This window comes from Athene cunicularia (genome assembly GCF_003259725.1).
Source record: "Athene cunicularia isolate RWA chromosome 27 unlocalized genomic scaffold, athCun1 chr27_part1, whole genome shotgun sequence".
Classification (NCBI taxonomy): domain Eukaryota; kingdom Metazoa; phylum Chordata; class Aves; order Strigiformes; family Strigidae; genus Athene; species Athene cunicularia.
The window spans coordinates 1,473,494-1,493,650 of NW_020799138.1; the positions used below are offsets into that span (position 1 = coordinate 1,473,494).

Below are 20,157 nucleotides of genomic sequence, written 5' to 3' on the forward strand. Positions count from 1 at the left end.
AAGCAGTTATCACTCTAAGGACATTTCAGCAGCATCCCTATAACTTTTTTCTGTTCTGTTGAATAATTAGTGTAACGAGGTAAAATAATACTGATAATTATTCTAGCTTGTACCATCATTTATACTCCCTTAGGAGTTTCCTTTCAGAATTATTTTCCCAACTTTCTGATGTCCCCAGTGCTTTTATTTTTTCCTTCTCTAAGATCAGCTGAATACTCCATTCTCTGAGACATGGATTTAGAAAATCACGTAGTAAATTGCATGTCATTGCACTAAATTCAAACAAAAATTTATCCTACGCATATGACAAGATTTTCACACTCCATCACTGTGACTACAGTGCGGTGATTTCCTCTTAGCCTAGCGCTGGGTATAGTATTTTCCTCTTCTGAAAATAGGACTTCCATATTTTCTCCTCAGGTTAAATTTATTGGGCTAACAGAACAATGACATCCACTGCACGGACCAGCTGCACTTTGATTCCCAGCCGGAAATACAGACGCAGCAACCGTCACTCCAGGCAGTGCTGGAACATCTTGGGCACAGATTCCCAATCCCTGTCAACACTTGACTATTTTCAAACGCTTCCACTAGAGATCTTTCAAATGGTATTGAATTATCTCTCAGGTGAGAATCTGATAAGAAAGGTATTACTTCCAATATCTGAAAATTGCCACAAAAGTTTTCCATTTTAGAAAAAGCTATTTAAACCGTTTTAGCTGTTAGCTAGTTGAAGTCATTTGATGTGACTCATTCTCTGTATTTCAGCTTTTATGTATGGAGAACCAAATGACCAAAATTCAAATGATAATTACAAACTATGTGAAGTGCTTTTTGCCTGTTATGTGTGAAAAGTGTTCCTTAGATCTATCCATTTCTAATTACTACAGTTTGTTGGCAAAGGAGATAAACAGTAATTAAATTTTGTTTTATTTGTGAATCTTATTTCTCGGCCTATTTTTCAAGTAAGATAAAGATATTGACTAGTGACCAGCATTTTTCTTGCAGTAAAGATTTACAGGTATACTGGGTTTTGCTTTTTCAGTGAAGGATATCAGCGTGCTGAGCATGGTGTCGAAAACCATCAGCAACAACCTTATTAATTACATCTCAACCTCATCAGGAAACCGAAGGCTCTTACTGCAAGACTTTCATAACCTTGAGCTACCTGGCAAGAGAGAAGGATCCTATATTTTAGAGCACTACAAATCTCTAGGTGATCCTTTAATGCAAATGGAACAATTAGGGGAGAACCAAGCTCAGTTAAAAGGTTTCTTCTGTTATATGCATCGATCAGTAAAATGCTGAGGATACGGCCCAAATCATTTGTGCAGCTCCCTCTGAAAGTGAAGTTCCTCCCCATGCCAAATAGCCCCCTCAAATAGCATTAACTGGTGGGGAGAGGTGGGAGGAATTACCTGAAATTATTCCAAAACCTCATAGTTATGGAAAAAATAATGTATGTTCTGCCTCCTCTGTGTTTATTTTTTCCTATTAAATGGCAAGCAGGGGTTGGGCAGAGGATCAGTTCTCAGTAGTAGGTGTTTCCAAATTTAGTTTGTTTGGACACCATTACTGGAAACTGCAGCAGAAACCACGAGTCCCAGGCCCCACACTGGCTGGAGGAATTTGGCTGTCCAGGCCGCCTTCATGGATCACTTCGGAGGAGCTCGCATTCCTCAGTCTGGGAAATGCAGCCGCAGCGCTTAAACCCAGCCTAATTCTGAAGTGACCAACAACAGTTGCCATCAGAAAGGCTGCTTGATAGTCTGCTGGAGATGTATTGCAGATCACATTCCACTGCTTAGAAAAGGAGTATGCTCGTCACAAAAATGTTATCACAGTTGTCCCTGACTAGCATTCTCCCTGGCAGCTTCGTATCAGTCTGAAATGGGCATAGAGAACACATTTTCCTCTTGCTCGTAGCTTAAGGGCAATGTAAAAATGTCTCTGCTTTTGCTGTCATGGTATGGTGAGTGCGAAGCAAAACCTTTCTGGGTGAAAAGATTCACTTGTTCTTTCCTTCAGCTGCTCAGACTTCTGGTGTAGCGTGGTAGAAACCTGCATCAGAATAACATGGGTGCAATAGTAACGAGTGCTGTACAGCCTCAAATCCAGAATTGTTTGCTTTTTAACTTTTCTGCTAATTGTTAAAACACATAAGATTCTAATTCATTCTAAAGCATCCTATCAGAGAAGGATCCATACAATTTGATCCATATCTATTTACTGTTACCTATCTGATTAAAAAAAAAAAAGTTGTTTGTTTGACAGAGAAATAAAACAGAGCCAGGGTCAGATGCAGAATTATAAGTATGGTTTGAGCTGAAGTCGTGAAATAAAGGCATTCACAGAGTAAAGGAACACTGTTAAAGCCATTTAGACCAAAACCCTCCTACTGTAAGCAATCCATGTAGGTTTTTTAGGTATCTTAAAATAATCTTAGGGGTTTATTTTTAAAATGAAGCCTGAAACCCTACAATTCTTTAAAAAAAAAATATTAAAAATTAGTTTGGGCTTTCTAGTAGCCCCATACAAAATGGCAACTTACTTAAATGTAGGTGTGAGCCCATCATTATGGTAGGCCAGTAGCAAACCCATGACATACTCAAAACATAAAGCGCTTTGGCAATATCTGTGTCATCACTGGAAGGCTCAAGAGAACGTTTCTGTTAAGAGGTCAGTTGCAAAATCAATATTTACTTTACAGCAGGAAAGACTGGACTCAACGGCAAAAATTCGTTCAGAATTGGACGGGGGTCTACGTATTACATAAATCTCACTTAAACTCAGAGGGGTCTGGCTCCACTCAAGTCCATGGCAAAATCTTCCAGGACTTGTAATGGGGTCAGAATTTCAGTCATTGTTTAAAATGTGAGTTATAAATGATGGTGGCACTGTCCTTCCGCACAGGGGGGATTCGGCTGTACAAAACCAGGAGCAGTCTGTTTTGCTCAACCCTTTGTACTCAAACAGAGTTTTTTTCCCCACGCTGATGGCTGTATTCTGCTCTGCAGCTACGCTGGCTGAACAGTTTCAACTATTCTTCAGGGAGTTCTCCCCAAAGTCTCATCTAGTCAATAGAAAATTGACTTGACTGAGCTTTGGACCATGTCCTAGGCTAATGAATAAATTACGTCTGTCATGTAGGAATGCTAACACACTTCTAAATAAGGGAAGAGTCGATTTAGAACCAAAGGAAATGCATAAAGTACTTTTTGATATTGAAGAAGTTATGTATTTTTTAGGAGACTGACAATGAAATTAAAAAGTCCTGTCCCATTCCCCCCAGCCCCCAAGTAAATGCATTTCTGTGGATTTCTTGATTAGTTAACAGACGATATATATATATATATATATATATATATATTTTATTCTGGTAAAAGCAAGCTGTTAACCCATTTGCTATCAGTAGTGTAGAAAAGAAAGCTGCTTAACAAACAGCTGTTCCACACTATAACGAACTCCAGACTTTGACATCCTAAACACATACCATTTCGGTCCTGTATAGGAAAATAATTTTACCTCTTAGCTATGTTTTACATTAAGACAGTTGAGAATATTTTCTTTTCAGAGCATGTGGCTATCTTGAAAAAATTTTGGAATCTTAGCTTTCCATGATGTAAGGGGAAAACCAGCGTTCCCCAGGGTACTGTTAAAAGAGGTGCAACAAGTAACATTTATTTCCAATATTTTTAACAGCTGTAATTCCAAAACCAATACAGTCATTTTTAATAAGGCTCCAACTGTGACTAACAGAGACTTTAAAACAACACAATAAACAAGTTACGGCTTAGGAAGCCTATGTACTCCCTGACAACGTTTTTTTCAGGGGAAGATGCCCCCAACTACCAAAGCCCTTCCCCAGAGCACAGGGTGCCCTTGTGTCACCCCCTTTGCGGGGCAGCAGCAGCTTCTTCTGAGCAGCGGGTGCAGGTGTGGGATGTGAATGCTCCAGGTAATTCAGGGACGTACGTGCCGCGTGTGCATACTCACAGTCGTGTATGTGTTCCTTCTGTTCACAGGGTTGTTGCTTAAAAGATGCACACTTCTATTGCCTACGAAAGATCGGCTCAAGTATGTGCACAAGATTCTCTCGGAAGTAAGTTCACGTCCCTTTTCACCGGTGTTTGGAATTGTCCCTTGCACTTACAATACCGTTTCTAGAAGGCAACTGCTGGTTGAATTTTGCCTTTTACTGTCCCTTTGCTGGAGTTTATTACTACTGTGTGATGAATTTATGGATTTGAAAACGCTCTCATTTTAATAACAATGGAAAAGCCAAAGCCAGCAGATGGAACACAGTCCAGTTCTTCTGAGATTCCATATTCCCCAGTCAGTGGTTTTCAACTTCCCTTCAGTTTGTGGACTACTAGAAATTTTGCAGTGGAAGAGCACAGGTCTTCACAGAAATTTTATTTTTTCCAAAACCAGGGTTACTCTTCTTAGAGACCTTTTCCACACTCATTTGTCCAGAGTTTTGAGCTTAATGCTAAGCCATAACATAGGTACTATAACTTGTTTCCTTACACAGTAAGGGAAGGGAATCCTTCTGAACCTCTCTAATCAGTATTGTTGATACACCAGTAGTATAGAGAATTTCAACCACAGGAATTAGTTTATGGTCAGCTGAGATAAATTACGAGTGTTTTGCACTTGCAGGTTTCCTGTTTTAAACTTAATGGCTGTCCAAGTCCTTTGAATTGTTTAGGATTACAGTGCTATGGGGTATTTTTACAGGTACAGTATCTTTATGGAGAGAAGGCAAGTATCACAAACAGAAAATTAAATTCATTTTCTAAATTAATGTGTGTTTTTGCAAGATATTTAGAAGTATAAGATGGCTTTGAGCCTCGGAGTGTAGGGGAAAGGTATTTATTCACACAGTTCTCTGAATTTCCTTTCTGGTTGTTAAAAGTTGCTGATTGGACTCTTGAGAATTCCTTGGTCTGGATTTCACTACCAACCAGTCTGGATTTTGATTAGCGAATTATTATCTAAGAAGACATGGGAGAAGGGGAGCATTTTATTACACGGCTTCAAATTCACAAATCAAGAGCAGAGATGGTTTAGTTTAAAAGTAAATGGCTATACACATCACATGCCAGAATATTTTTGTTAGCTCATGGTAGCTCGAAATTAGTTTAAAAAAAAATCAGCATCAAATTAATTAGTTCAGCAATCCACAGTTTATTTACTGTAATGACTGCTGTGATTGCAAATATGCAGTAAAACACTACGGGTAGGGCCTTTTTAGCACTACTTGAGACGTTTGATCTCGAAGTGTGAGAACTGCCCTAATGGGGGATTTGCTGGAGAGTAACTTTGTTTAAAAAACCACAGAAACAAGTTCTCTCTCAGAAGAACAGGCACTCTGAGCACAGTTTAAATGCATTTAAGTCTTAGAAACTTGTGCGTGCAGGTGCTGTATGCATACGCAGCATTAAAGTATTTGATAATGCAAAAAATGTGACGATCTTTCTGTGGTTGTTACAGATAATTCTTTGTACTGGGATGTTTGTCTTTGTAGCAAATACCTTTGTGTACTTTTCCACGTAAGGTTCAAAAAAATTAGCTCTTGGCCCTGAACGTGGAACACCATTAGCAGCTTTGGATTCTGGGCTGCGTTAAGCTTAAGTACAACCTCTGCCCTAATGTGCAGCACCTCCGTAGCAGATAATGGTCCCCTCTGCTCATCAGGGCGATGCTGTGCAGGCCCCACCCTCCAGGTAGGACACCTTCCCTCCCAGTTCTTTGGAGAAATTGCAGGGCAGATTGTGTTTATCTAGTACGAGAAATGTCATTGTGATCTGAATCTATGGCTCAATCGATTCATTTTTGCCCCCTTTCTTTTGTGACTTTCAGATACTAACAGCCGGCTGGGATGAACTAGAGTGTCACCGGGTTTTTAACTTCCTCTGTGAGCTGAGCAGTTTACCCCGTAAAGTACAGACAGTTGTCAGCAGCAAACCGGGTAATCAGCAAAGCCGACAGAAATCCTACAGAATCAAAACACACTAGCATGGAGAAGTCAGAAAATGGATCTTGATTACTGCAGACACAACTGAGAATATTTTAGCTTTGCAGCACCACAATCCTTTCCTGACTCTCCTGTACGTTCTGTTAGCTCCGACATTACACAGAACGTGGGCATTCTAAAGCAAATACTTGGCCTTCCCATAGATGAATACAGCTATTTTTTTTCTTCACCAAAAGCAAAGACGAGTGCTTTTGTCTTCGACATGTACCTTGTAGTAAAGAGAGCTGTCTTGAGAAGCGTTTAGGGTTTTTTTTGAATCATTCCATTATCAAACCAATGCGTAAGGGATGTATGTAAGTAAACAGCAACACGGACTTGAGTCTTTCCTACTATACACCAGTGCCAGTGAAATCAATGGGAAAGGACCCAACGTAGAAATAAAGCGAGGCAATAAAAACTTAGGTTTAATATTTCTAAAACACAACACTGACGTTGTACATGCCTCTCAAGAAATTCTCGTGTTTCCCAGCACAGAGCTGGGTATTTCTGTGGAAGGCTTCATACACACTTCCTCCTATTTCCACCTACTGGTGCCAAAACCCAGAAACTAAAAACCATAGCTGAGTGCCCTTGAAGACATGAGTGAGTAGAAAGGTACCAGAGGGTGCATCGATAGATTTTATGGCCTGAATTAGTGCAATGTATCCAAAAGAGCCCAGGCTCAGGAAGTAACAGCTGAGAATTTCATTAAATCCCCCTAGATGTTCTTGGGCAGCTTTAAGGAAATCCTTTCTCTTCCTATTAAAAAAAAAAGTGATCATGTGCATTGTATGAGGCTGAATGGATTTATAATATCTGTGTTCTTTTACCCCAGGAAGTGCCCGAAATCTAGAGCTGCAGATAAGATTATACTGTCGTAGTGTCTTGTTGAACCACTGGATTCATCAAAGTGATTCTGCGTTTTGGCTGACTCGGATTTTAAAGCCGTGGCCCATTGTTAATCAAGCTCGCCTGCTGTATATCATCTTTGGGCCGGTGTCCTCCCTTGATGGTGAGTAGTCTGGGGGGTTAATTTTTGAGGTTTGCTCCCCGAGAATGAGATTTTTTTGCTGGATGCAGCATTTCTGAAAACCAAGCTTTATGCAAATAAAATGTAGTGTAATGTAAATGTAAAATGTAATTGTATTGCCCCCCCCCAAATTGTTCTGTTTAACCAGATCTCAATAACATACATAAAATACATAAATTGTATATATATATATATATATATATATAAAAGTTACAATTCTAGTGAAGAAATTGCCCCTCTGTTCCTCTATTCTCCCCTGCTTAGGGTAGAGTTAGCTCAAATGCACCTCAAAGAAACAGCTGTTTCTCTAAGAAAAGCATGCTTTCTTACTTAATTATTAGATCTGGGATTCTTTAAATCTCCCTTTGGTTCATGCTGCAACTACCACCATCCCTACTAAGATGACAAAAGGAGAAAAAAAACCTCAGTCACAAAGACTGAGTCATCTTGAATCCCTTCCTCTGACTCAGCTCTAAGGCCCAGTTTAGCACCTTCCTTGTTTTTTAAAAACAAACAAACAAAAAGTCCTTTGTCACTTAATAGCAGTTGTGATTAATATATTGCTCAGGACATGTGATCTGGCAGAAAATGATAGAAGGACCAACAGATGACACCAGTCTGAAGGGTCTGGCAGATGCCATTAAACTGCTGTACGATACAGAAGCGAGAGAATGGACAGCAGATGATGTTATCAGTCTTGTGGATGAGCTGTCAGGTGTGGTTTTGCCTTTCTCATTAATCTGTAGGATTATATGCCCATGTCCTCCAAATCTGGCAATAAGTGTATTTCAGACAGGCAGGTGCCTGGGGAAAATCACTGTAATATTCCTCACAGTAGCTGTGGCGTAACTGGAAAAGTCATTATCCTTGGAAGCCAGGCAGTAGCTGGGGACGAGAGAAACCCAGCACTGCTTACAAATTCAGGCTGTCTCTCCCCATTGTGAAATATTTTAAGAACCTGTGCAGACCTTTAAAATTCAAGTCTTGTCTAACCATTATTACGGAAACCTTGTCCAAGCTGTGTAAACTGAAAACATAATGTTTGTTCAAGCCAAAATTCTACCAATGGATGTTAATGGCTACAGAGAAAGTCAGTTCGGGGTGAGATTAGATCACATGAAGAGCTGGTAGGAATCACTTATGAGACTTTGTTGCTGCAACCGTATTCCAGAGGGTATCCCCTCACAAATTCGGGTTTGCTATCAAAGCCAACAGTTAATAAATTCACATCTCCCAGAACAGTTACTGCAGCACGCCTTTCTTTTTGTTCAAAGATCACTAAAATTCTCTCTATTTTATTACACAGTTGTTCCCCGGGAGTGGCTCATGGAGAACAATGCTCGGCTTCTTGTTCTGAGTGGAAACAGCATTTGCTTCACTTTCATGGCCAGTAAAGCTGTGAACGGGAGAGCCCTCGATTTAGCCAGACTTGTGGTCTTCCTGGCTTTGGTGAGTTCTACTGAACAGAGCAGGCTCAAGCCTTTTGCCTCTTTGCCCACAGATTTGCTGTTTCCTCACCTACTCCTACAAACCAGGAGTAAATCTGGTCAGAGGCTTGGTACTCTTCCACCCTCTGGTCCCTGCAAGCTGGCCAGCCTGCCCTTGACTTAGCAAAAGGCTGACAAGTTCCCCTTTTAGCTTGCCAACAAGAACAACCTCTATGGCCCCCTAAAAAGCCGTGATTTTCCAGGCCATGGCTGCCACTGATCCAGTCATTCATTAGTCAATAGTTAATTCTAAGATTTAATCTTGCCTTTTATAACGTCGTGCTCATCATAAAAGCTGTGTTTCTAATATTTCCTGTGCACGCCAGGTCTGTGAGAAGGACCTGTACTCCATGGACTGGGTGGTAAAAATGATGCAAAAGGTCTGCAAAGTTTTCAGCACTCCGGGAGAGAGAAAAAACTTTCTGCAGAGCGTGGAGAGCGCCTTTGCTTACGTGATCATGGACATGGTACAGGCAGTGCTGTGGGGTAAGGCTGTGGGTCTGCGAGCCTGAGGTGTTTAAATAACATAAAATAATCGATCGAGTGTCCTAATTGGGAGAGACATTTCTCTGAACCGGTCTCTCTTGTCTAAGAGATTCCTAGCACTGTGGATGGCGAAACCAAGAGTCTTTCGAAGTACGTCCCACCAGAGCTCTGAGCCCGAGGTCCTTCTGGGCTGGGTCTAAACCCAGGCTCTGGGCAGTGCCAGGCAGCCTGTTCAGCTCCACAAGCTGCAGTTGCTCCCCATCCACAGCTTGTCAGCCTTGAGAAAGCCTCGAGACCGGTTCCGACGGCAAGCTGTAAGGATGAACAGCCTGCTCAGTTAGGACAGATTTTTGTCTTAACGCACAATTGTTCTTGTCCATCTTTGGACAAGCTGCTGCAGGAATTCTGGAGACAGTCTCCTGTGTTATTTCACAGCTGTCCCGCCATCAGGTGCAGTAGCTGATGTCTCATAAATCTAAGCGGAGGCTGCTGATTCAGCCTCTGCTGAAAACACTGCAGCAGTAAGATTTATCTTCGAAGAAGTCATTTGGTTTCACTAAAATGGTTTTCTTTGCCCTGGTAGGGGATCATGGTGAAGAGGACAACATCATTTTGAATTTATTCCATCTTATAAATGCACAAGCGAACTTCCATAGAGAAATCCTGTTCCTGACCATGGGAAGAACCAGCAACACCATTTGATGCTCTGAATTTTTCAGACTTGCTGGACTTACTCCTGCTGGATTTTTTTTTTTTTAAAAACATTTGCAAAGCAGTGTCTGATTATTTCTTAAATTTCCATTCCGGTAAGAGCTGGAGTAGCAGCAGGAGAAGCTGGTGACATAGGTGTCAGACCAGCTGAAAGAGCTGATGGAACTGTTGGGGACCTCTGAGCAGTCACAGCGGAGTTGGGCACAGTTTGCTCCTCGGAGGCCGCGTTACGATGCTCGGAGGAAGCTCAGAGGGGCCTCTGGTTTGGGAACACGAACTACATTCTTTTCCCACTGTGTATGTTTGCATACACAATAAAAATGACATGGTTTTCATATTTGGTGTGCATACACATCTTGAAGAATGTTGTCTTAGTTCAGAAGCGAAAACATTTTGATCTTTTAATTTTGTTTTCTCTTGAGAATTGAAGGAGAAAGAGACAATTAGAGAAGCACAGCTACGTTTCCCCACTTTGCCAGGGTCTCTCTTGCTAAGTCTTGCGTCCTACCACGGAACTACTCCATCGATTGTCCATTCAGCTTTAGCAGAACGGGGAGATTCCTGAAAGCAATTTCACTGCTTGGATCAAGCAAGGCAGGCTTTTTTCCCCTCAAACTACAGGTGCCTTTTACCCATAAAGCAGAAGAAACTTCAAATCCCTCTCCCTGCCTGGTGTCATAACTGAACTGTTAAAGTGTATTTGCCTTTATGGGATGTAGCTAAGTTGAGAAGACACACGTTAAACACGCATAGGTGAAGGTTACCATTTCATTGAAGGATATAAATGTTTGCTACTTATTAAAGGTTTTGATTTTCTGCTCTATTGGCTTCAAAACAGAAATATGTAATGCATAATAAAAGGCACTTACTTTACCATGCACTGTTTACAACACGGCTGGTTTCTTCCTACTGTTACATAAACCTTCATCTCCACCTCAGTCACTTCCCAAATGTTTTAGTGCTCCTCCAGGACCAGATTGTAGCTGCAGGGCCCCTGTTTAGCTTTGAAAACCCGTCTTCAACCGCTGCAAAGAGCCCAGCCGTGCCCATTTATCTCAGCTGCCCCCACTTGATTTCATCAGTAATGAGCCGACAACAGCTCTGTAATGATTTGCTTGGATGTTTGCATGTTAAAGATTCTTGCGACATTTGTTGAATATACAATTACAGGCAGGATTTGACTGCGTTAAGGATAGGGGATATCAATTTTTTTGGAGGCTCTTTGTGGCGTGCCGGTAGATGGCAGAGGTGAAGCCTTCCCCGAGAGGAGTGTCTGCAGGCGATGGCTTCTAACATCCCCTTTTTCTCGCTGTTTGAAGGTTATATTTAAGAGCACTCTGCGATGCTACAATTGTGCTGCAACTACGTCTTATGTCTGAAGTAAGCAAAATGCAAGACTCTGCTAGCTCTTCAGTGAACTGAACGCCTCCAGACATGTCCCTAACGACCCCAAAATGCGACCAACCAGACTGGCCACAGGGAAGTGCCACCGAGAAGCCGCCGAGGCGGAACGCTCAGCCCAGCTCGCTGGCTGTCCCTCCCTTCCTCCGCAGGAATAAATCACCTCAACGGATGGAATCCGGAATAATGGAGCCCTGACCCACCGGGGCCGGGGTCTTGCTGGGCCGTGAGGCTGCTTCTCTGTGCCACAACACAAAGCCTTGGTGCAGCTTCTCTGCCCGTGTCCGTCTCGTCTCCCGGGGCCGTGGACACAGCGGCAATAAATTACAGCCCGTCACAAGGGGTGCCATTATGTGAGCGGCGACACAGGAAAAGTGAGTTCTTTGATTCCCTGGCAGCAGCCAACAAAGCTGAAATGTCAGCTCTGCCGGCGCTCGCTCGCTCGCTCTCGCAGCAGATCCTCCAGGAGCACAAGCTTTAGGAAGCTGCCAATTGTGAAATACCGATGGCGTTATTAATTATTATTAACAGCTCTTTTTCTTACACACACAACAGCTCAGCAAGTGTTGGCCGTTAGTTTTCGCAGTGCTCACGCACACGTTCCCACCAGGCGAGGCCTTTCCTCCTCAAAGCTCAAGCCCACCAAAGCGGTGCTTCCCAAACCAGTTTGGTTTGAACTGGAAAACGACACCAGGCCTTGCAGCCTCCTTTCCCCATATCTCCCTCCGATTGTTTCTCACAATTAACCCCCCCAGCTAATGGTGTCCAGGTGGGGAGCCCCTGGGCAGCGCCACACACTGGGGGAGCTGGGACAGCGATACTTGAGCAAACAGTGCTTTTTCTTCTGCTGCCAAATTTGAACTGCTGCCGTGGGGAGTTGATAAAACCCTCCCAGGACGAGAAGGAAAATTCCCCCTGTGGCAGGGGAGTTCTTTAGAGCGCAGGGCTGCACCCTGGCTGCCGCCTGGGCTGTGGAGCACCGTATCCCATCGGCTAAAGAGCTACCCCGGGCGCTGCGGCCCTCGGTCCGGCTGCAAACGCCGCTTCTGCCCGGAGCTTCCAACCCCTTTGCCGTCCTCAGCTGCTGGGCTGGGTCGCTTCACCTCCCCGCGCGGCGCTGGCCGGTCTGGGGCACGGCGGAAGGGGCTGTTGTGCATAGCTGGCGGGTTTGTAAGGCCCTCCGAGGGGTGAGGAACCTTCAGAGTGAGAGAAAATTATCGTTCCTGGTTTCACACTCAGCTGAGTTTCCATTCCACGCATTCCTCGTTACTCACTCTCTCTTAATCACTGCAGATGTTGATATCAGATACAGACTCACCAAGTGGAGGTTATTGAGAACATGACTTAGGCTTGAAGAAATTCCTCCCAGACTATTTCAAGCTTCTGATTTTCGACTATATTTGGTGGCGGAGTGAGAAGCTTTTCCTCATCTCCGGGGCTCAGCGGCGAGGGACTGCCCTGGGCAGCTCAGGCTGAGACCAGAGCACGGAGAACACGCTTGGGACCAAAGTCACCAACTTCGTGTTTCTCTCGGGAGTTTTACTAACAGGAAATTGCAGTGTCGAGTATTCAGCTGGCAACAGCAACCACATCCAGCATTCCCAGACTCTGAAATCCCTCTTCTTTCTGTAAACACCATCTTCTGAAAGTCTCATCGACCAGTAGCCACGTACCCCGGCGGTGCCCGCGCAGCCCCCGCGCTCACCGGAGCCTCTTCCCTTGCCCCCACTCGTGTGATGGTGCCATGGTTAACTGACGAGGCATGAGCAGTTTTCCCCATTACAGATATTTCGTGTGCTTAGAAAAAAAAAAATCCAGGAGAGACCAGGCATATGAAAATTTTCTCTTCTAGGAGGATGAAATTTTCAGTTGGAAAAGAGCTTTGCTTGTCACTGACAGTGTAAGGGCAGGGATTGATGCAGGGCTTCATAAAAGGACAGGAAAAATTCTCCTGAGGCCTCAAATACCTCCCTAGACCTCTCCAAGCTGGGAGAAATTAAGCTCTGAAATGTTCTTTCCATCCCACAGAAATTTCCATCCTATTAAGAAAGTTCCTTTTTCTACCCTGATATTGACCGAGACCTCCCAGAGCTTCCCTGAACCTGTGAGGGGACCCGAGTGCGGAACAGAGCCTGGTTCAGACCCCCGCTGCCAGGTCAGGACCCCCCCGGGGATGCAGAGCTGTCTTGGCGGAGTTTGTGGGGATCTCGTGGTTCTCGGGGGGCCCCCGTCTCTCCCCAGAAGCAGAGTTTGCTCCCCAGCCCCATGGTCACTGCCCAGGGGTGCGTTTTGACAGGGCCAACACCAGCAGACGCCTTCACTCTCTCGTGTCGTTCCTCTTTATTTAATTTCCTTCGACATTTTTCATTAAAAATATAAGTGCTTTTCAAAAAGAAAACCCGACTGACCGACCTCGCGAGCGTTCATCCCAGGGGGCTAAGCCACCCAGGGTGGAGGGGGCAGGACCCTTCGCACCCCCGGCCTGGCAGCGGGACGTCCCCTCGCCCCGGCCACCCCATGTCCCTCCTTCGCCCCCCTGGGCCCCCTCCGCGACGCCCCTCGCTCCGCCTTGGGCAGCCGGTTCCTTGCCGAGGGTTAATGCTGTTCCAGAAGGCTCCGAGGGAGGTGGCCCAGGCAGTGGCTGTGGGAGAGAAAGGAGAAACTGGGCTGAACTGGGCCGGGACATCGGGGGGGAGCGCAGGCAGCAGCAGCCCTTTGCCCAGCACGGGGAGGGGCAGAGGCAGTGGGACCCCCCCCACCACCTTTGTCTCCTTTAAAATGATGTAACCGGGATCCCTTCTTGCTTCTCCCCTAAGCCGTTTCATTTCTCTCCCTCTTGGGAACAAAAGCTCCGCGTTCGTGCTGCGCCACTCTAAAAGGCAAAGAGCAGCTTTTCCAGACGGGAAGGGGCTGAGGGACCCCGCAGGGAGAACCCAGGGGCCACACAAAAGCCAGGGCACGTTTCAGCGGGCGAGGTGGCCTGGTTTAGAAAATAAACCCTGGTGCCCTCCTTCCAGCCCCGAGCTCGGCTGCCTCGGCCAGGCAGAGGCACCAGCAGCCAAAGACAAGAGCCTTAAACCCTAAATTATCCCCTCTCCCCCCTCTCCCCCGACACGTTTCTCCCCAGAAATTAAAGCCTGGTGGGAGGAGGAGCAGCCGGCTCACCTGGACGACGCTTGGATGGCGAGGCTGATGCTGAGCCGCATCTTCCCCGGCATGGCTCTAGAGCATGTAAATGATGTAGGAGAGGATCACCAGGCCGATGATGGCAAAAAACATCAGGATGAAAATATCCAGCATGGCGAGCGAGGAGCCGGTGGGGCGGGGGCTGCCGGGCTCCCCGCGGCGTGGAGAGGGGATGCTCCTCCGCTCGCCAGCCCCCGCGGCTCGGCCGCTGCGTCCTCCCTCCCCTCCCAGGCCGAGCACGGCTCTCGCTCTGCTCAGGATGGAGAGATGATGCCGGAGCTGACGGAGCCGCTTTCCTGCAGGCAGGCGGAAAATAAAGGGACAAAGAGAGGCGGTCAGAGGGGGCTTCGGCCTCGCCCGGGCGGCCGAGCCCTCGCGCAGCCCCGAGGGGGGCTCCCGGGAGGCACCGTCTGCTTCAGCCCTGCTTCTTCCTACCCAAAGTGCTGCCCGGTTTAGGGGTGCTTACGGTGATGTGACCCCCCCTGTTTGCAGCTGGGGAAGGGCCCACCCTATGGGGGAAGAAGCAAAGATGAGCTTTGGGCATCACAAAGCCGTGGTGATCGTTCGGGACCCCTGTGAACTCTCACCTTTCAGGGTCTGGGGTACGCAGCGTCCTTTGCCTTCGGTGTCCCACCACCTGCTTCAGCACGGTTTAAAGCAGCACGGTTTTAAGTGAGCAGCAACAGCCACGGAGCCGTTCTATTTTAATTTTTTTGGGCTAGTGCTGCTGATGCGAATACCACTGTTATCCCCAACACCTTCAAGATTTTCTTTTCCCACTGCTGAACAGTGTAAATTGCTGAAAATCCCCCCTTGAGAGGCTGCAGTGGCCGAGCTAAGCCGTGGCCAGCTGGGCTCGGAGCACCAGGGCTGGCCGGGTCCTGAGGGCCCGGCTGTCACGGTGCTGCATCCCCAGAGACGGGACCCGGTGCCCGCGCTATGCTGCCCGCAGCAGATCTGAGCATTTCCCGGCCTCGAAGCGGGCACCAGCACACCTGAACCCCAGCACATCCCAGCCCCACGCTGTGCCCAGCCTCTGGCCTCTCAGACCGAGACCCCAAAGCGCGTCAGCAAGCGGGGAGGCATCACCTGCGCCTCCACGAGGGTTTCTCCAACGTGGCTCAGGGCTGAATTCCGAGGCTGATCTCCCGGGTGGCCGCAGCCTGTGAGCCAGACACATTGCAGCCGGGCTCCAAGCGCATCCCTTGGCTTCCAGCCACGCTGAGAGCAAGGGATGAGCCAAGAAGCTGCGTCCCAGGTGGGCTCCCAGCGTCTCCCACTCCCAGGGCAGCCAGGCAGAGATGAGGAGCCCAGCTCTGGCAGCTTCCCCCAGACCTGAGAACCCTCACCACGTCCAAAAGGAGCAGGAAAACAGCCAGAAAAGCGACCGCAATCAAACCCGGCACAATCGGCAGGTAAAAATTATACTTTTATTTTTAATTCGAGTAAACCGGGAAGAGAATCGGTTGGTTTGTTCCATTCGATGGTTCGGTTAAAAAGGCCAAATAACGTTTTTTATTGGTGGTGCTCAACCCGATGGGAAGGAGTACATAATCAAGCAACGGATCCAGAAGAAAACACGTTCTAAGCTCAGCACTGAGACGCAACCGGGGAAGCTGGGATGGACGAGGTCTATTTTACACATGATGAAAAGCAATTTAGCTTTTAATTTTTCCTTTTTTTTTTTTACTATTTTATTTATTTATTTATTTTAAATACAGGTTTAGGTGCTTTTCAGCTATGAAAAAAAGGCAAAAAAGTGCATAAGTCGAGAGAAAAGGCATAAATCAAGCAGTAAGAGGTTTGTTTCCCATGGCAGGGGAGAAGAGGCAGGGCGTGGGAGGGGAGAATTAGGACAATGGTTTCAAGGTAGCATTAAAAAAAGGTCCATATACCAAAACGTAATTGCCTGTGTTATTTGGTCCATTAAAAAACGGTTTATTCACATTGATACTCCCCCCAAATCCCAGACAAGAACGTGATTAAGAAGAGGATTAGCAGGGAGATGTGGACTGCCCCCCCTGCCCAGCCACCCCCTCTCCCCTGCTCTTGTGCTCGCTTGTTTTAGCACCAAACGGGATTCCCATCCCGTAAAGCCCATCCTGGCAGCTTCTGGGGTCCCGTTTTCACCCCGAGGGGATGACGGTGGCAGGAGTCCCCATCGCTCTCCCCCCATCCCGTTGCAGCCAACTGGGGAACAAGCCAGGAGCAGAACGCTCCCCTGTCCCTGGCTCCTGCCCTCCCAGCGGGTCTCTGCCCTGCTGGAACCCCCTCCCTGCCAGAACAGCATCTGCTCCAGCAGCCCCCGACTCTGGTCACCCCGACCCCAGCATCACCCACGAACCAGCCCTGCAGCCCCGCGTGCTCTGAGAAAGGGGACTGCAAGCACGAGGCAGTGGGATCCTCTCCCTCTCCATGAGACCATCCCCCAGGATGTGTCCCCAGAGCCAAGGAATGGATCAACTTGGCCACTTTGGTCCCTAAATTCCCTCTTTTCCTTTGGGAATAGCAAAAGCAGCAGCTTCCCCTTGGAAGCGCAGCCCAAGCCCTGAGCTGCCCGCCAAGGGGACAGTCCCCTCCGGCTGCCCCGTGCCCGTGGGCCGGGCAGGGCCGGGGCTGTCAGTGGGCATGGGGCAGCGCAGAGCTGGCGGCAGCACGACGGCATCACCACCGCCCCTTCGGCTTCTGTGACCTGGGAGAAGAGCATCCTGCTCCCACCCTCCCCGCACAGGCTTCCAGTTATACCTGTCCCTGTCCAGCTCTGGGACCTCTGGAGCCCAAGCAAGAAGGGGACAGGGATGTGCTGTCAGATTTTGGTCCACGACGTGATCCCGTGTCTTGCTGGGGACCAACAAGAGGTGCAGGGTGCTTCGGGGTGCCAAACCCCGGCCTCTGCCACTCGAGACCGAGCTGCCAGAGGGGACAGTCACCCAGGACGGTCCCTAGCGTGGTGGCAGAGGGGGAGGATCTTTCACACGCGGCTCAGAAGAGGCACAGGGATGGGGGCTGATCCTGCCGGCTCCCCAGACCATCCACCCAGCCGGTGGAGGCCTCAGGAGGGTCCCTTCAGCCCAGCAGCAGCAAGAGAAAATGAGGAAGATTCTGGGTGAATTTGGGGAGCAAGCACTAAGAGGAAGAGGCTGCCCCGGCAGGTGGGGCCCAGGGGATCCCTAAAGACAGCTGGAGCTGCAGGGGGGACTTGAGGTCTTGGTGTCACAGTGCTCCCCCCCCAGCGCAGAGGAGCGGGGAGCCCGGCCCGTCTCCAGCCCTCGAGCGGGAGCAGCAGCCTCTGGGCGAAGCAACGCTGCGGCTGCTCCGCTTCCCGCACCAGCACCGCCCCGGCTCAGCCCCGGAGGGATCGGGAAGGCCGAAGGAAGAAGCCAGAGCCGCAGGCAGAAGCAGCAAGAGCTGCCTCCAGGCCTGTCCAGAGCAGCCGCTCTGAATCCCAGGGAGAAAGATTTAGCTTAAGATTTAGCTTCAGATTTTAATTGCGAACGTTTTTCTGTTTTGAGGACTGAAGGGAGCGAAGACTGAATGGAAACACGGCACAGAGGAGCCGGGAAAAGCAACGGGACAAGCCAGAGCCCGAGCGGGGCAGGGTGGAGGCTGCCAGCCCGTCCCTCCCGTCAGCCCAGGGCAGCCCTTGGGACGAGCATCCCCCACCTCGTCCACCCAGACATTGCCCATCCCCGCCAGAGCGGGGGGAATTTGGTCCTAAGACGATCTCCTCCCCCCTTTACTGGGGTCCCGGGAAACATCGGAGCGCCCGGGAGGGCTGGAGAGGAGGGAGACCGACGGAGAGGGAAAGCTGCAGCGGTTTGGTCTCTCAAGCCCCCAACATCCCTTGCAGACAGTCCCTCGGTCCCGACAGAGCTAGAACAAAGCTAAATTGGCAAGAGAAACCGGAGAGGGCTGCAGAAACACGGAGTAACCGGGGTGTCAGGACGCGGCTCCGGCGGGCGATGCCGGAGCGGGCGGGATAAGGGATGCTGGGACAGAGAGACGGACACGCACACAGACACGGAGGGGGGGGCCGGTGTGGGCTGGGGGCTCGGCTGTGAGCCACGGGCCCCGTCCCCTCCCGCCGCTCAGATGGCCTCCACGTAGTTGGCGGGGAGCATGCCCGTGTCGCCCGTGCGCTCCACCGTGCCGTACATCCACCCGTCGTCGATCTGCTGCACGTTGATGATGGTGTCGCCGTCCTGGAAGGAGACCTCGTCCTCGTCGGCCGCGTTGTAATCGTAGACGGCGCGGAAACGCTTCTGTGGGGAGAAGAGGGGTCAGCGGGCACAGACCCTCCCCGGGCCCTGCTCCGGATGGACAGAGCTGCCGGCCGGGGGGGGTTCCGGGGGCAGGGAGCTGTGGTGGATCTGGGAGGTTCTCACCGGGCGCCGCGCAGGGACGCCGGCGCCAGCAGCACCCGTACACGTGGAAACCCGGCACCCGGCGCTACACACCTGCGACTCCCCTGCGCCGGGGCAGGGAGCGAGCGCAGCAAACCCGGACCCTGGCGGGGGGCAGGTGTTGGGGCTGTACTCACCCCCCCTCCAGAAGGAGCGTTGCGCTGTGTCGAGGCCGGTGCTGCAGGCTCCTTGTAGCCGTAGGACTGAGACGATGGCTGCTGGTAGCCTTGGGGAGGGGGACAGACGGGGTCTGTTACCCGGAGCTGGTGCTGGGACGTGGGGGACACAGCAAAGCCCCTCGCAAAGAGCCGCCAGCGGTGCCCGCAGCACCCCCCCCCGCCTTACCCGGGTTGCTGGGTTGGACGTGGTGAGACGGCTGATGCTGCTGCTCTGCGGGTCGCCGGTAATTGGTGCTCTCCTGGGAGTTCCTGCGCTCCAGCTCAGCACCCTCGCTGGGGCTCGGGCCCATCCTGCTCCTCTCGAACTCTTCGTGGTATTTTATCTACAGCGACAGGAGAGGAAGAGGAGGTCAGAGCGCAGCCCTGCGGCGCGGGCCACCAGGCTGAGCCCGGCCCCAGCCCTGGCAGCAGCTCCCACGGCCCTTTGGCGTCAGCAACGTCCTTCACCTCGTCCCGGCTCATTTTTTTTTTGCCACCGAGGACTCGGCATCAGCCACCTCACAACCTCCCAGGGGGGCTTCTTCCCCCACATCTCCCCCGGGCCATGGGGACGTTTGCTCAGACCCCTTTGTGGCACAGAAAGGAGGAGGTTTAAGCGTCCTGTGGGTGGGAGATGCGTTTTTTTTTCAGGCGTGGGTGAGATTCAAGACCAGGCTCCCAAGCCCCCAGGCTGCAGGAGCACGGAGCAAATCCCCCCCCCCTCCAAGGCTCAGCAGATGCCACAGAGGAACCGCTCCAACATGTACCCCCAGGTCTCTCTGAAGCCTGAGACGGCCTCGGGGGGGTTTGCTGCAGGAGACTCAAGGCAGATCCCACCAAACACACCAGCTGCATCGGACCGAGCCTTCCCCCGCAGCCAGCACAGAGGGCCCCCCCCCGCAGTGGTTAACCCAACTGCCTGGGTGTGGGTGTAAAAATTAATAGGCACTTGTGTTAATGAATGCATTGCCATCGGAAAGCACCTGGAGCCCATTTGTCTGCTGGTTAAACAGTTATTTACTGAAGGGCACTACAGCAGGCTCTCGGCGCAGGCAGGAGGCAGAGCCCGGAGCAGAGACCCCCTCATCCTGGGAAGGACACCCTGGGGGGAGCAATCCGCTCCCCCCTGCTTCAGGCAGCCCAAGGCTCAGGCTCTGCGCAGCTCCGCTGCCGGGAGGGTTTCCCCACGGGCAGCACCACGGGGTGGTTTGGGGCTCCTCCATGCTGCATCGGGGCCCTGGTGAGTGTGGCTGTGCTAGGCAGCCCCCCCCCCCCC

At 49.6% G+C, this 20,157-nt stretch overlaps 3 protein-coding genes across 4 annotated transcripts in view; 1 reads left to right on the forward strand and 2 right to left on the reverse strand.

Annotated features, from left to right (window-relative positions):
• The first annotated feature begins 590 nt into the window (after nt 1–590).
• Nucleotides 591–9,724, forward strand: FBXO47 (F-box protein 47). Its single transcript, XM_026864767.1, has 10 exons — nt 591–627; nt 1,046–1,216; nt 4,026–4,102; nt 4,663–4,740; nt 5,866–5,974; nt 6,855–7,031; nt 7,618–7,764; nt 8,356–8,498; nt 8,863–9,022; nt 9,606–9,724. Exons 1-10 carry the CDS (start codon nt 606–608, stop codon nt 9,722–9,724), a joined length of 1,203 nt encoding a protein of 400 aa, XP_026720568.1. The 5' UTR covers nt 591–605.
• Nucleotides 9,725–13,460: 3,736 nt separating this feature from the next.
• LOC113489088 (translation initiation factor IF-2-like) lies at nt 13,461–16,496 on the reverse strand. The gene is made up of 4 exons (XM_026864602.1): nt 16,397–16,496; nt 15,410–15,440; nt 14,300–14,616; nt 13,461–13,775 (listed from the first exon to the last, which is right to left on the reverse strand). The coding sequence occupies exons 1-4, from the start codon at nt 16,494–16,496 to the stop codon at nt 13,558–13,560; spliced, it is 666 nt and encodes a 221-aa protein (XP_026720403.1). The 3' UTR covers nt 13,461–13,557.
• LASP1 (LIM and SH3 protein 1) overlaps nt 15,731–20,157 on the reverse strand; it is a 28,661-nt gene continuing 24,234 nt past the window's right edge. For both annotated transcript variants that reach the window (XM_026864779.1, XM_026864778.1), the window contains exons 3-5: nt 19,069–19,225; nt 18,861–18,949; nt 15,731–18,582 (exon numbers count right to left, since the gene is read on the reverse strand). In XM_026864779.1, the coding sequence (XP_026720580.1) occupies nt 18,409–18,582; nt 18,861–18,949; nt 19,069–19,225 (420 nt within the window). In that variant the 3' untranslated portion in view covers nt 15,731–18,408. The remainder of the gene's footprint in view (nt 18,583–18,860; nt 18,950–19,068; nt 19,226–20,157) is intronic.